General features: G+C 40.6%; 1 protein-coding gene across 2 annotated transcripts in view; it reads left to right on the plus strand.

The window, feature by feature from the left end:
* THADA (THADA armadillo repeat containing) overlaps positions 1 to 12,539 on the plus strand; it is a 479,325-nt gene that overhangs the window by 87,515 nt on the left and 379,271 nt on the right. For both annotated transcript variants that reach the window (XM_075863236.1, XM_075863235.1), the window contains exon 22: positions 2,514 to 2,623. In XM_075863236.1, coding sequence (XP_075719351.1) covers positions 2,514 to 2,623 — 110 coding nt within the window. The remainder of the gene's footprint in view (positions 1 to 2,513; positions 2,624 to 12,539) is intronic.

Here is a 12,539-nt window from a genome sequence, read left to right on the forward strand (position 1 = left end):
CACTTATAATGTGGTGACTGAGCCTCTTTAAAGCAGGGAGCGTGTACAAGCCTATCAACTAGGTAACTGTGGCAGGCTGGAGGCCTCTTCTACACTGATCACCTCCACAGCGTGTGACCAGGAGCATAGCTGAGCAGGGAAACACTTAGTTCGAAGGATTGGTGGGAATACCGGCATTCAGACTATTCAGCCTTTTACATGAGCCAATGATGGGGGGGCAACGATTAGCCGATAAACGAGCAAACGCTCGTTCATCGGTGGATCTGATCTTTTATGCGGCCAATAAAACAGTTTCTAGTCGGCGGCACGTCTAACTTTGTAAACATGGGAGGTGTTGCTGACCTAATGCAAATGCATGGGGTCGAACGATCATGGTAACGATGACCTGTTCCCATGCATACCTACCATTGGAACTTGTGACTGGAGCAAACAAGCGCAGATCGTCGTGCTGTATTGTCTATCTGCGCTCGTTTTTATGGCCAATATTAGGCCGTCTAAAAGTGATGGCATGTTCTAACTATATGCCGTTACTATGGTGGGAAAACCTTTTTAACTATTCTATTAGCTTTGCGTGAGAGGCTGCTGACTTGTCCGCAATGTCTCATAGTGGGAGATTCAAACAATATTTCTGTTCTGCGGCTCATCCTTTCAGCTACCCATTTTACGTGACAGATCTATGCACATTTACTTTGACGTTCACAAGTTGGCTTGTATTGTTTCATGATCACTAGTCTACCTGCTCTGCCAGGACTCCAAATCTCAAGTTAGCAAGGTTTGCAGGTTTGCTGTATTTTGTATTGATATCCAATACAGCCTAAGGCCCTGTTCACATTGAGGTTTTTTTGCTGCTGTATTTGCTGCGGAAACAGAGGCAAAAATCGCTGCAATAAACGTCCATAATTGACTCCCATTGTTTTCAATGGGAGGTGGAGGCGTTTTTTTTACCGTGAGCAAAAAAAACGCTCGCGGGAAAAAGAGACATGCCCTATGGTGAGGCGTTTTTCGCCTCAAAAACCCCATTAAAATCAATGGGAGACGGAAATTCGCTTTTTGCCGTGATTTTTGATGGGTTTTTTTTTTATGCGTTTTTCGTTCTAAACACGTGTGGAATTTAATTTGGTCTCTTAAAGAAATAGGGAAAAACGCCCTAAAAAACTGCAGCAAAAAAACGTGTGTGGTGCAAAACCACTTAAAAAGAAAAAACCTGAGCTGATTTTTCCTGCCAGAATTTTCTGCCTGCAAAAAACTCAGTGTGAACATACCCTTAGAGGGGTTATATGTTTTTGGGTTTTTTTCTTCACACGAACAGCGCCACTCTTATTCATGGCTGTGTCTAATATTGCATCTCCGCTGCATCCAAGTGCAAGAGGAAGACCAAGCAGACCCTTTTTATAACCTCATACAAGTGCTTTTATTTCCACTGATTCCACTAAACCAATATTTACTGATGACTGGTTGTGATGATGTAATGAAGATGTCCACATATGTGAGTAATTAACCCTTCGTGTCTTCAGCTGGCACTTTTTGCTGGGCTGTACCAGGACTGCCCTCGAGAGTTTTATTAAGATTAGATAAGGTGAACTCTTCTTACCTATCCAATGTCTTGTCTTCTCCATCTCATTCTTTTTTTCAGATTTATTTTCTCTTTTTTTGATATTTTTTTATCAAATGTACAATCATAAATAATCCTGGAATGCTAAAATCTTGTGTTTTAAGAACCGGACGCTACGCAGATATCTACTTTATCACCTGTAATCAGATCACAGCGGTTTATTTAGCAAACCTGGAATTTTTTTCTGCCTATGTCATTGATGAAAAATGTGGTTATTTTAAATATGTGAAAAACTGGATATAAGAGGAAAAATCTTCTTTTTTTGCAATTTCACTGAGAAGTGTAAAAAATGTAGCATTAAGGCTAAATGCACAGGTTTGCGTAATTTCATGCGGAAAATACGCATCAAAACCGCAAGTATACACACGTAATTTTGCACCTAATGGTGCGTCTTTTGATGCGTTTTTTTACATTTTGATGTGTAAATAGGTGTGGTTTTTTTGTTGTGGATTTTGGTGCGTTTTTTTGTAAAACTAGTGAGATACAATTCGTAAGCGGAAACGCAGGATAAATTGACGTGTTGCAGATTTTAAAATACGCACTGCAGGTCAATTTACGTGCAGAAAATTATGCACCGCGTAGATGAGATCTCTTGAAATCTCATTTACTTTGCTGGTACCTTATTACGCTACGAATTTGCCGCATGGAAATTCGCACGGCAAATCCGCACGTAATCCGCAACGTGTGCATTCAGCCTAAAGGTGTCCTATAATTAAAGGCTATGTAAACCTGTGAACACTTTGTTTTTGTTTTAAAAAAATAGAAATGTACCGTGGTGGTATTAACAACTTTGTAATAGTATTTTTTTTTTGTTTTTTTTAAATGCCCTGCAGGATCATCGATCACATCCGTTCTATTCTCGTGTTATTATTCATGCTTCTTATCTTTCTATTCATTGCAGGTCAATGAAATGGGGGACTATTTCAAGCATCACCTCTTGCAGTCCAGACATAGAGGGGCTTTTGAACTGGCGTATGTCGGCTTTGTAAAGCTCACGGAAATGCTGATTGGGTAAGAAACTATTTTTTGTTACTCCATGAGGTTCGAGAGTAATTAAAACTGCTGTCGGATGTAATAAACAACCCAGAGTTGAATTGCTATTCCAGAATATTGTGAGTTAGGTTGTACTTATAAGGTATCTATGGCTATCCTTGGTCTGTAAGGGGTATATTATGTGTGAAACGGACCAAATTGGCGTGTTGGAGGTTCACGAAAGAGACTCTCCCCTAAGGAATTCTTTATTTTAAATATATTATAGCTATGACTTAGAGGTATCTATATCTGTTTGCTATAAAAATATATTTGAAATTTTTTAAAGAAAAAACGCTGGTAGAGAGCTGAACGTTTGTGTAATAATTCTGTAAGTAGAGAAAAGCTACAGGTAGGTAATGGTTGGCTTAAAGAGGCTCTGTCACCAGATTTTGCAACCCCTATCTGCTATTGCAGCAGATCGGCGCTGCAATGTAGAGAACAGTAACGTTTTTATTTTAAAAAAACGAGCATTTTTGGCCAAGTTATGACCATTTTTGTATTTATGCAAATGAGGCTTGCAAAAGTCCAACTGGGCGTGTTGAAAAGTAAAAGTCCAACTGGGCGTGTATTATGTGCGTACATCGGGGCGTGTTTACTACGTTTACTAGCTGGGCGCTCTGACGAGAAGTATCATCCACTTCTCTTCACAACGCCCAGCTTCTGGCAGTGCAGATCTGTGACGTCACTCACAGGTCCTGCATCGTGTCGGCACCAGAGGCTACAGTTGCTTCTGCAGCAGCATCAGCGTTTGCAGGTAAGTAGCTACATCGACTTACCTGCAAACGCTGATGCTGCTGCAGAATCCACTGTAGCCTCTGGTGCCGATGTGTCCTCGCTCGTCTGACACGATGCAGGACCTGGGGCAGGAAGTGAGTGACGACACTGCGTGATCTCTCGAGAACACGCTGTGTCTGCACTGCCAGAAGCTGGGCGTTCTGAAGAGAAGTGGATGATACTTCTCGTCAGAACGCCCAGCTAGTAAAAGTAGTAAACACGCCCCGATGTACGCACATAATACACGCCCACTTGGACTTTTACTTTTAAACACGCCCAGTTGTACTTTTGCAAGCCTCATTTGCATAAATACAAAAATGGTCATAACTTGGCCAAAAATGCTCGTTTTTAAAAAATAAAAACGTTACTGTAATCTACATTGCAGCGCCGATCTGCTGCAACAGCAGATAGGGGTTGCAAAATCTGGTGACGGAGCCTCTTTAATGCTCGTTCGGCTGACGGCTATTCTACCCGACAGTTTATAAACATGCAAACTCAGCCGAGTATGCAGTTCTCTTTCATTAGGAGGGTGGAATAAAGGATTGAACATGTTGGGTTTCTGCAGTCGGGAGACCCCCATACACATTACATAGTCAGCCAATCGCGGCAGGTTCGGACAACTTTTATCTAATGTATATGGCCAGCTTAATGGACTTCCTAGTGATGTGTATTCGATGTAATGCAGACAGAAACGGCATGTTTATGTATGTATGTGTGTGTGTGTGTGTGTGTATGTATATATATATATATATATGTATGTGTATATATATTTGCGCACATCATACATGCACACACATACATACACACACACATACGTTCACGCACGCACATACACACACACAAACATGCACACACATACATACATGCACACATACATACATTCATGCACGCACGCACGAACATAATACATGTACGTACGTATACACATAGATCTATCTATCTATCTCGATCTGTGTGTGTGTATATATATATAGATTTCACATATTACTGACTAATAAAAATAAATCTGACACTATAAAGGGGAAATGCTATATTTGAACAGATCTCTGTTGCATTTACTGGTTGTTTTATTGCAACTTTAAGCCACAAAAATGGCAATTCATTCCGCAATAAATTCAGATTAAAAAAAAGTCAGTATCTACCATAAAAATAATTTGAGGCTTTCATTTGCTCTTTATTCTTCTGAATGTGTACACCACAGGTACTAAAAGTAGCAAGTCCCTAAGACTATTAGGTTCATGTCGGGGCAATTAATTGTTAGTAAGTTTTGCTAATGTATTCGTCTAGGTGGGACCTACAGTTACCAGCAGTATGTACATAGGAAAAGTGTCTAGCCTGCCTTCCTCTGATGCAGGGAATTTTTAAAGGGTTTTTCCTACCACAACAACTTGTCTATCCACAGGATAGGTGATACGTGTTTGATTGCTGTGGATCCCTCCACTGGAACCCCCACCGATAGAACGGTGATCCTGAGTACCCTAAATGAATGTAGCGCTGATCGCGCATGTGTTCTGACGCTTCCATTCTCTGAGACTGCCGGAGATAGCCGAGTCCAGTTCAACTGCAGCTCCGATTTGTTGAGGGGACTCGGGATCAGTCTTATTACCGATACAGTGGAAAGGCGATAATTTGGTGGGATCACCCCTTTAAGATGTAGGAGTCCGTGTTAAGAATTATTTACTACATAGAGAGATGCCTTTCTGACTATAGAACCTGTCCTTACCTGGGCAGCGGCAATGTGAACAGAGTTCATAACATTTCAAAGACTGAATTATGTTTGGTATGAAGACAGAACATGACACCAAGGAAAAGTTAATGAAAGAGCGTATTCAATGGCTTTTCTAAAGTCGGCCAGACAACCCTATTGATAGAATCGTGCTCTTAATCTGTCAGTACATTATTCTATCAGTTTACAGTCTGATAATCACATCTAATAAAAGCCAAGAGACAACCTGACCAAGTCTTCTCCCAAGCTTTTGATATGTCTGTCCCAAGTATTCTATAGGTTTTTGGATAGAATCACATTTACTGTGGTGGGTTCATATATTTTATGGTAACAAAAAGTGTGTATTTTTAGCATAACAAAACACCTAATGCATGTTCTCCGCATCCGGTCCTAGAAAAACATGAATAAAAACAAAAATGGGATTTTTAGTTTCAGATAATAAAGCTACTTTCTTGTTTTAACCCTTTGGCGCTGCACCCAGTTTTCATTTTTGTTTCATTTTAATTTCTTCCCTCCAAGAGCCGTAAGTTTGTATATTGCGGTCAGCATAGCTGGGTGAGGGTTTTTGTTTTGTTTTTTGCAGGGCGAGTTGTATGTTTTTTTGTTGTTTTTTTCTGGTGCCATGTCATGTATTTTATAATGTACTCAAAAGCTGTAGAATTTTTGGGTGAAATGGGAAAAAAACAGCAATTCCGCCATTTTGTCTTTTGATTTTACAGCATTCACCATGCGGCAAGAATGGCATGTTAACTTTATTATGCGGGTCAGTATGATTACGGTGATACTACATTTATATAGTTTTTTTAAATGTTTTACTTCTTTAAGGAGAAAACGAATTGTAAAAAAAAAAAATTTAGAGCCATAACTTTTTTTTTTCATTCTACCAGTGATGGAGCTGTGTGAGGGCTTATGTTTTGCTTTGCGAACTGTAACTTTATGGGTACCATTTTAAGGGAAGTTTTCATTCCATTTATTTTGGGAGGCAAGATGACCAAAGAACTAAAAAAAAAACTATTCCTTAAATTGTAATAAATGTATTTAAAAAAAAATAAATATATATATATATATAGATTTTTTTTTTTTGTCCCACTAGGGGACTTAAACATTTCATCACTTGCACAATGCACTGCAATACTTCTGTTACAGTTTTATTACTGTAATCAGAGCTGTGCCATGTTACATTCACCTGTTTAAAAACTTTTTTTTTTTTTATCAAACTACAGTAAAAAATTCTACTGTCTTTTTTTTACAAAAAGGCAAAAACCAACCTGGGAAAACCATGGAGAAAGGGGCACATGTGAATTCAGCCTCAAGCGATCTACTTTACAAATGGAATTCAGCCTTACCTTGCCTGGTTTCCAATGTAGACAGAACAGTGAAAGTTTTTTGCTGTGGCAATCGACTTCACATACAGAGTAGTTTTTTATATATATAATATATATATATATATATATATATATATATATATATATATATATATATATATATACACAGCAGCACTCTGTAGCAAATCCCACTACAGTGACTGGTGCACAGCAGATAATCCTGATCCATGGACTGTATAATATATTAAAAAGAAATTCAGCAGCAGTCCAATTTAAGCAAAAAATAATGTGCTTTATTCAATCGAATGCAGAGATGCAACGTTTCTGTCCAGCCTTAGGACCTTGCATCTCTGCATTCGATTGACTAAAGCACTTTATTTTTTGCTTGAATTGGACGGCTGCTGAATTTCTTCACAAATATATATATTTTCTTCACTGTGACTTGGAGTGCTGCCTATTCTTGGACGACTAGATAGATAGATAGATAGATAGATAGATAGTCGTCCAAGAATAGGCAGCACTCCAAGTCACAGTGAAGAAAATGGGCTTTTTATTAGCCCTTGTGCACCGCTTCGGCTCTACATATGGAGCCTTTTTCAAGCATGCTCCATAAAAAGGCCATTTTCTTCACTGTGACTTTGAGAGCTGCCTATTCTTGGACAACTATAGGAGACTTGGAGCTGTGATCGAGCTCCTAGGGCGCGCACCCACTCATAATCTTGACTGGTGCTGCTGGACGTTGGATATATATATATATATATATATATATATTTATTTCACATATACTAGTATTACAGGGAGGCAGTACTATATGTGCCTACATCCGTTACAGGGAAAGACAAAGCAGTAGCCCTATTTGTGCCAACATCGCTTACACAAAAGTCACACTATCTGTACCTCGCTTATTTACGGGGAAACAAATCGAGGCAGTACTGTCTGTGCCTACATCATTTTGTTGGCAAATAGATGTACTGCTACCTCCGGACAAGGTGACATCACATTGCACTTAAGCGTAAGCGCAGAGATGGTGGTCACTTTGCAGTGGAATGGCCAACAGGTATTGTAGTGCATATTTCTGTTAGAAAAAAAAAAGTTGCTAAAATGCAACATTATTTAGGCACATGGGCATAAAGGGTGCATTCTAGTATAGAGAAAAAAAACTTGACAGATTTCCTTTAAAGAAAAGCTTTGGTTATCGTGATTTTGCTTAACAAAAGAATCCTAGCTCTTGTTAGGTCACGTAAAATCATGTGCGCACGTACTGTAAAGGATCTGCCAGACGCAGCTTCTGTGTCGACGCCCGTGGTTAATCAGCCTGCATCTGTGCCTAGCTCTGCTAGAGTGACTCGTTCTGCTACCACTCAGGCTGGGAGGCTCAGGAGTGGGAGAACCTATCACAGCCTGGCCAGACGGTTCTAGCTCCCGCCCTTGATCTATGTATACCTGCATTTGCTGCTTGTCCTGTGCCTGTGATTCTCTCTGGTTCCTGGCTCTGCTGTTCCTGCTACTTACAATTGACCTGCTTCATATCGACCCTGGCTTAATTGACTATTCTTCTGCTCTGCTTTTCTTACCATGTACTCTCCTGGTTTGACTCGGCTCGTTCACTACTCCTGTTGCTCACGGTGTTGCCGTGGGCAACTGTCCCACTTCCCTCTCTTCTGTGTACCCTGTCTTGTGTGGTCTGTCGTGCACATATATTGAGTGTAGGGACCGTCGCCCAGTTGTACGCCGTCGCCTAGGACGGGCCGTGCAAGTAGGCAGGGACCGGGTTGCGGGTAGATTAGGGCTCACTTGTCCGTCTCCCTACCCCGTCATTACACGTACCTTTTGTATCCCTTCCTTGTATTTTCATTGCCGAGAGAGAGAACTTTGTTATACAAATTACGAGCAAGTGCTCCAAGGGCGGTCCCAATCCTGGAAAGGGCTCCTGGTCCTCCTCGTAGTGTAACCCACCCCGTCCATCTCTTCCAGCTTTCAAGGGGGGGGGGATCTAAATACCCTGGCACTGTCAATCATGAGCAAGGAGGAGGAGTTGAGCAGGGTTACACAGCACTTGCGGGGCTTGGGACCACCCTCTGTTGCGTTATGCTAATTAGCTTGCACATGCTCTGGGTGCGGTCCCAAGTGCTCCTGGTCTCGCTGTGAAACCCTTCTCAACTCCTCCCCCTTGCTCATAATTGACTGCTCCAGGGAATGTAGACTTGGAGTTGGGCAGGGTTACACAGCGAGGAGGACCAGGAGCGCTTTCCAGGATTGAGAACGCCCTCGGAGCACTTGCGTGTAATTTGTATAACACACAGTTTTTTTTTTTCTCTGCAATGAAGATACTAGCAAAAAGATAGAAAGGTGTGTGTGTGTGTGTGTGTGTACAAAATCGCGATGACAGATTTCCTTTTAAGGCTCTGTTCACATCTGCGTTGGAGGGTCCAAGCCTCCCTCGCAGATTACCTCATATTTGACAGGAAAAATAGTGCTGCATGCAGCTCCGTTTTTTTCCCATCAAAATAACGAACACCACCCAGTAACCCGACCGACCCCATTAGAAGCCGTATAGGGTCAGTTCGGCGCCGGTGGTCTCCATAGTACTATGTAGATACAGTGCAGAGAAGAGACAAGACAGCAGATTTTTGCAAAAACACTTATTGTATTTTTTTTCTTTTTTTTTACCTCTTACAGAAATAGTTAGTTTTAGAGGCAGTTACTTCAAGTAACACCTGAGTCCGTGATTCAGACTTTTTACTTATATTAGGTTAACATGGGATAAGACCTCATTTCCTTACCGTCAGTAGCTGCCAGAAACAAAAGCACGTCTAGTCCTGAATCCCAACCATTGGAATTGTGAAACTGATGCAGAGTACTGTGAATGTCCGTGACCACTGTGAATATTCGCATGTATAGCTATTGTGTGTTTTATAAATAAAATTGTGTATTTATGCGTATGTCTATTGAATGAGAATTCACAAGGAAGTCTCTGGTTGGAAATGAGCAGATTTTTTGTAATGGAATTGCCTAATCTAGCATGACATTGACTTTGACAGCTTTTCATATAGGATGGCTCACATATACAGTATATGAATGTAATGCATTTTATCCAAGTCCATATCCATATAACCTAATATTTATATGATTGGTGTTCTTTTTGTTTTTGCAAAACAGCTTTATTTCTTTCACAGCCTCTATGTATAGTGACTTTATACTTTTTTTTATATCCTTTTACTACATCCATCTGTTCTCCACATACTCATATTAGACTAAAAGTGGGCAACAAGCAAGTAGGCCCACTGAACCATTAACTCGGTTTGCTCTCTTGGCAAAACAATACCAAAAATTGTATTAAAAAAAACAAACAAAATTAGTTCAATTTATACCCCAGCCCACATCTTTTAGGCGCCATATGTCATTTAATGCTATAAATCACCATTATGGCATAAGCTGACTGCATTTATTTATTTTGTTTTTGGATGGCTCTGTAAATATGACAGACTTTTATTTTGGTTCTAGCATGATGAGCTAAGGCCTCGTTCACATCTGCGTTGGGGTCCCGTTCTGACGTTCCGTCGGAGCTTTCCTTCAGAACGGGACCCTGAACAGACCCAAACGGAAACCAGTTTTGCCGGAAGCCGTAGCGAAGCAATAGCGTAGTTGTCTATGCTATTGTTTCCGGCAAAACGACGGGTCCGGTGCACAACAGAGACAAACAGAAACAATGGGCAACGGATCCGTCACCATTGAAATCAATGGTGACGGAAACCTCTGGTTCCGTGTGTGTTTGTTCAGTGTCCCGTTCTGACGGAAAGCTCAGACGGAACGTCCGAACGGGACCCCAACGCAGATCTATATTATTGTGTGAGATAAACACTCTCCCATCCACACATACACACTTGTTGCTAGTGCTCTGCGCATGCAAGACAAAGAAGTGGCTTCCATGATATGCCCAGATTTTGATTTTGGGTCCAACGTTCTGTGCTGATTTCTTAATATTACACTACATGGACAAAAGTATTGGGACACCAACACATTACGCCTATAGAATCTTTTATGACATCCCATTCTAATTTCATATGGAGTTGGTCCCACCCTTTGCAGCTAATACAGCTTTCCCTCTTCTGGGAAGGATTTCTACACGATTTTGGAGTGTTTTTGTTGGAATTTTTGCTAATTCATCCAGAAGAGCATTTGTGAGGTCAGACACTGATGTTGAACGATAGGGCCGGACACAATCTCTGTTCTAGTTCATCCTAAAGCTGTTGGTTGGGGTTGAGGTCAGGGCTCTGTGTGGGCCACTCGCTTTTTTCCACACCAAATTCCCCCAACCGTGTCTTTATGGCCTAGACGAACCCTTGAAAAACAACCCCATGGCATTATCCCTTCTCCACCAAACTTTACAGTTGGCACAATTCTGTCAGGCAGGTAACGCTCTCCAGGCATTCGCCAAAAAACGGCAGAAATCGTCCCCCTTATATTTCAATGGGAGGCAGAGGCGCCCTAGATAGATATCTATCTATCTATCTATCGCAATCCTTTCCTTTTGCCTGATTTACGTATGTACAGTATATTTTTAGTGTGTGAGATAAATATGAAAACTCATTATTTGCAGCTGCTTCATAGTCTGCACTATTTTTACTTGTGATGTTTTTGAACTAGTCCTCCCCAGAGCTTCATCAATCAGTGCTACAATTCTAGGAAATCAGATGTTCAAATTTTCCTCTTCTCCTCTAACTACTAGTAAAAAAAAGTATTTGTAAAAGGACTAACTTGTCCTTTAAAGTAATATAAATCTGCACGTACTTCTTAAGAATGGTGTTTCAGCGAAAAGGGAAGGAAATGAATTCCCCTCTCAGGTTCACGTGTGCTCTTCATGCCGGGAAGAGACTGAATTTCCTGATGAGTTGTGTGGCAGAATTCCAATGTGCAATCCATTAGGCAAGCCTGAACCAACACGGCTATAAATTGTACAAGAGTGGCTGCCCAAACCTGGGAAAAGGGGCATTGTGGATGGAATGTAGTGCTCACGCTGATCTGGAGCACCTTTTGGGATGTTTATCACGATGATTCACAGCTATATGTTCAATTCCTAATGTTTGGCTTGAAAGTTTAAAAGGTAAAGTGGTACAAACTTCCACTTATGGTCGTGACCTTTTAGAATTTCATGGGAAGCGTTGGAGGAGTTAATGGCTATTCCATGTAAACTTACTGGCATGGAATGATGGACTGACCACAAACCATACTTTATACTGGAAACTGCAATTTAATACATTGAAAAGGGGAAAACTGAAATTCCAATTTACTTTTACTTATTTACTTTTATTTTTACGTTTTAAAAAAGATTAAACAATAAATTTGTATTGTAGTTTTTTTTTTGTACCGAGTACAGTGCTGTTGATGCAGGCAATTAAAGACGTATAAATGGGATAGGTGATCAAAGTTATGACTTTGGACACCGCAAATCGCAAGAATCGTGCTCCCATCCCTTCCAAAACACGTGGAGCAGCGGTGGTGCCATGCATGATGCCGCTCCATATAACTTTATGGCAAAAAGTGCAGAAAAAAGGTGAGTAAGAGCACTTGGCTGCTTCCGTACTGCCCACAGAGTTGCTTGGAGCGGCTGCACACATGCTCGACTGCGGCACCATACTCCTCCCTGATTTATTAAATTTTTTTTGTTTTTTTGCATGGGTATTTTTGGAACAGAGGTCTCTTGGTTACAGCTTATCTCCTTTGTCATATTTTATATGTTATATTTTATAAATTATACTCCGATGAATCCTTAATGTTAATACGCAACTAAGGTGCTTGTATTATTTTTTTTTTTTTTTGCTGTTATTTTCTTTCTTCTGATGCCCCTCTTGGTAAAAAAGTCAGATTTACTCCTACTCCTTCAGATAACTTTTTTAGTTCTGATGAGCCATTGTTGTAATATATAGAGAGCGTGGTCACCGGAGCCCCTGGGGTTACTAGGAACCTGACGAGGCGGTAGTTTAATACGTTATTGAATAAAACTTATTGCCATATATAAGCAAGAAATGTGTCAAGGTAATATATTACAACTTAATTATTGGATTGAGGT

Source organism: Rhinoderma darwinii, chromosome 4, assembly GCF_050947455.1.
Source record: "Rhinoderma darwinii isolate aRhiDar2 chromosome 4, aRhiDar2.hap1, whole genome shotgun sequence".
NCBI classification, from domain to species: Eukaryota; Metazoa; Chordata; class Amphibia; order Anura; family Rhinodermatidae; genus Rhinoderma; species Rhinoderma darwinii.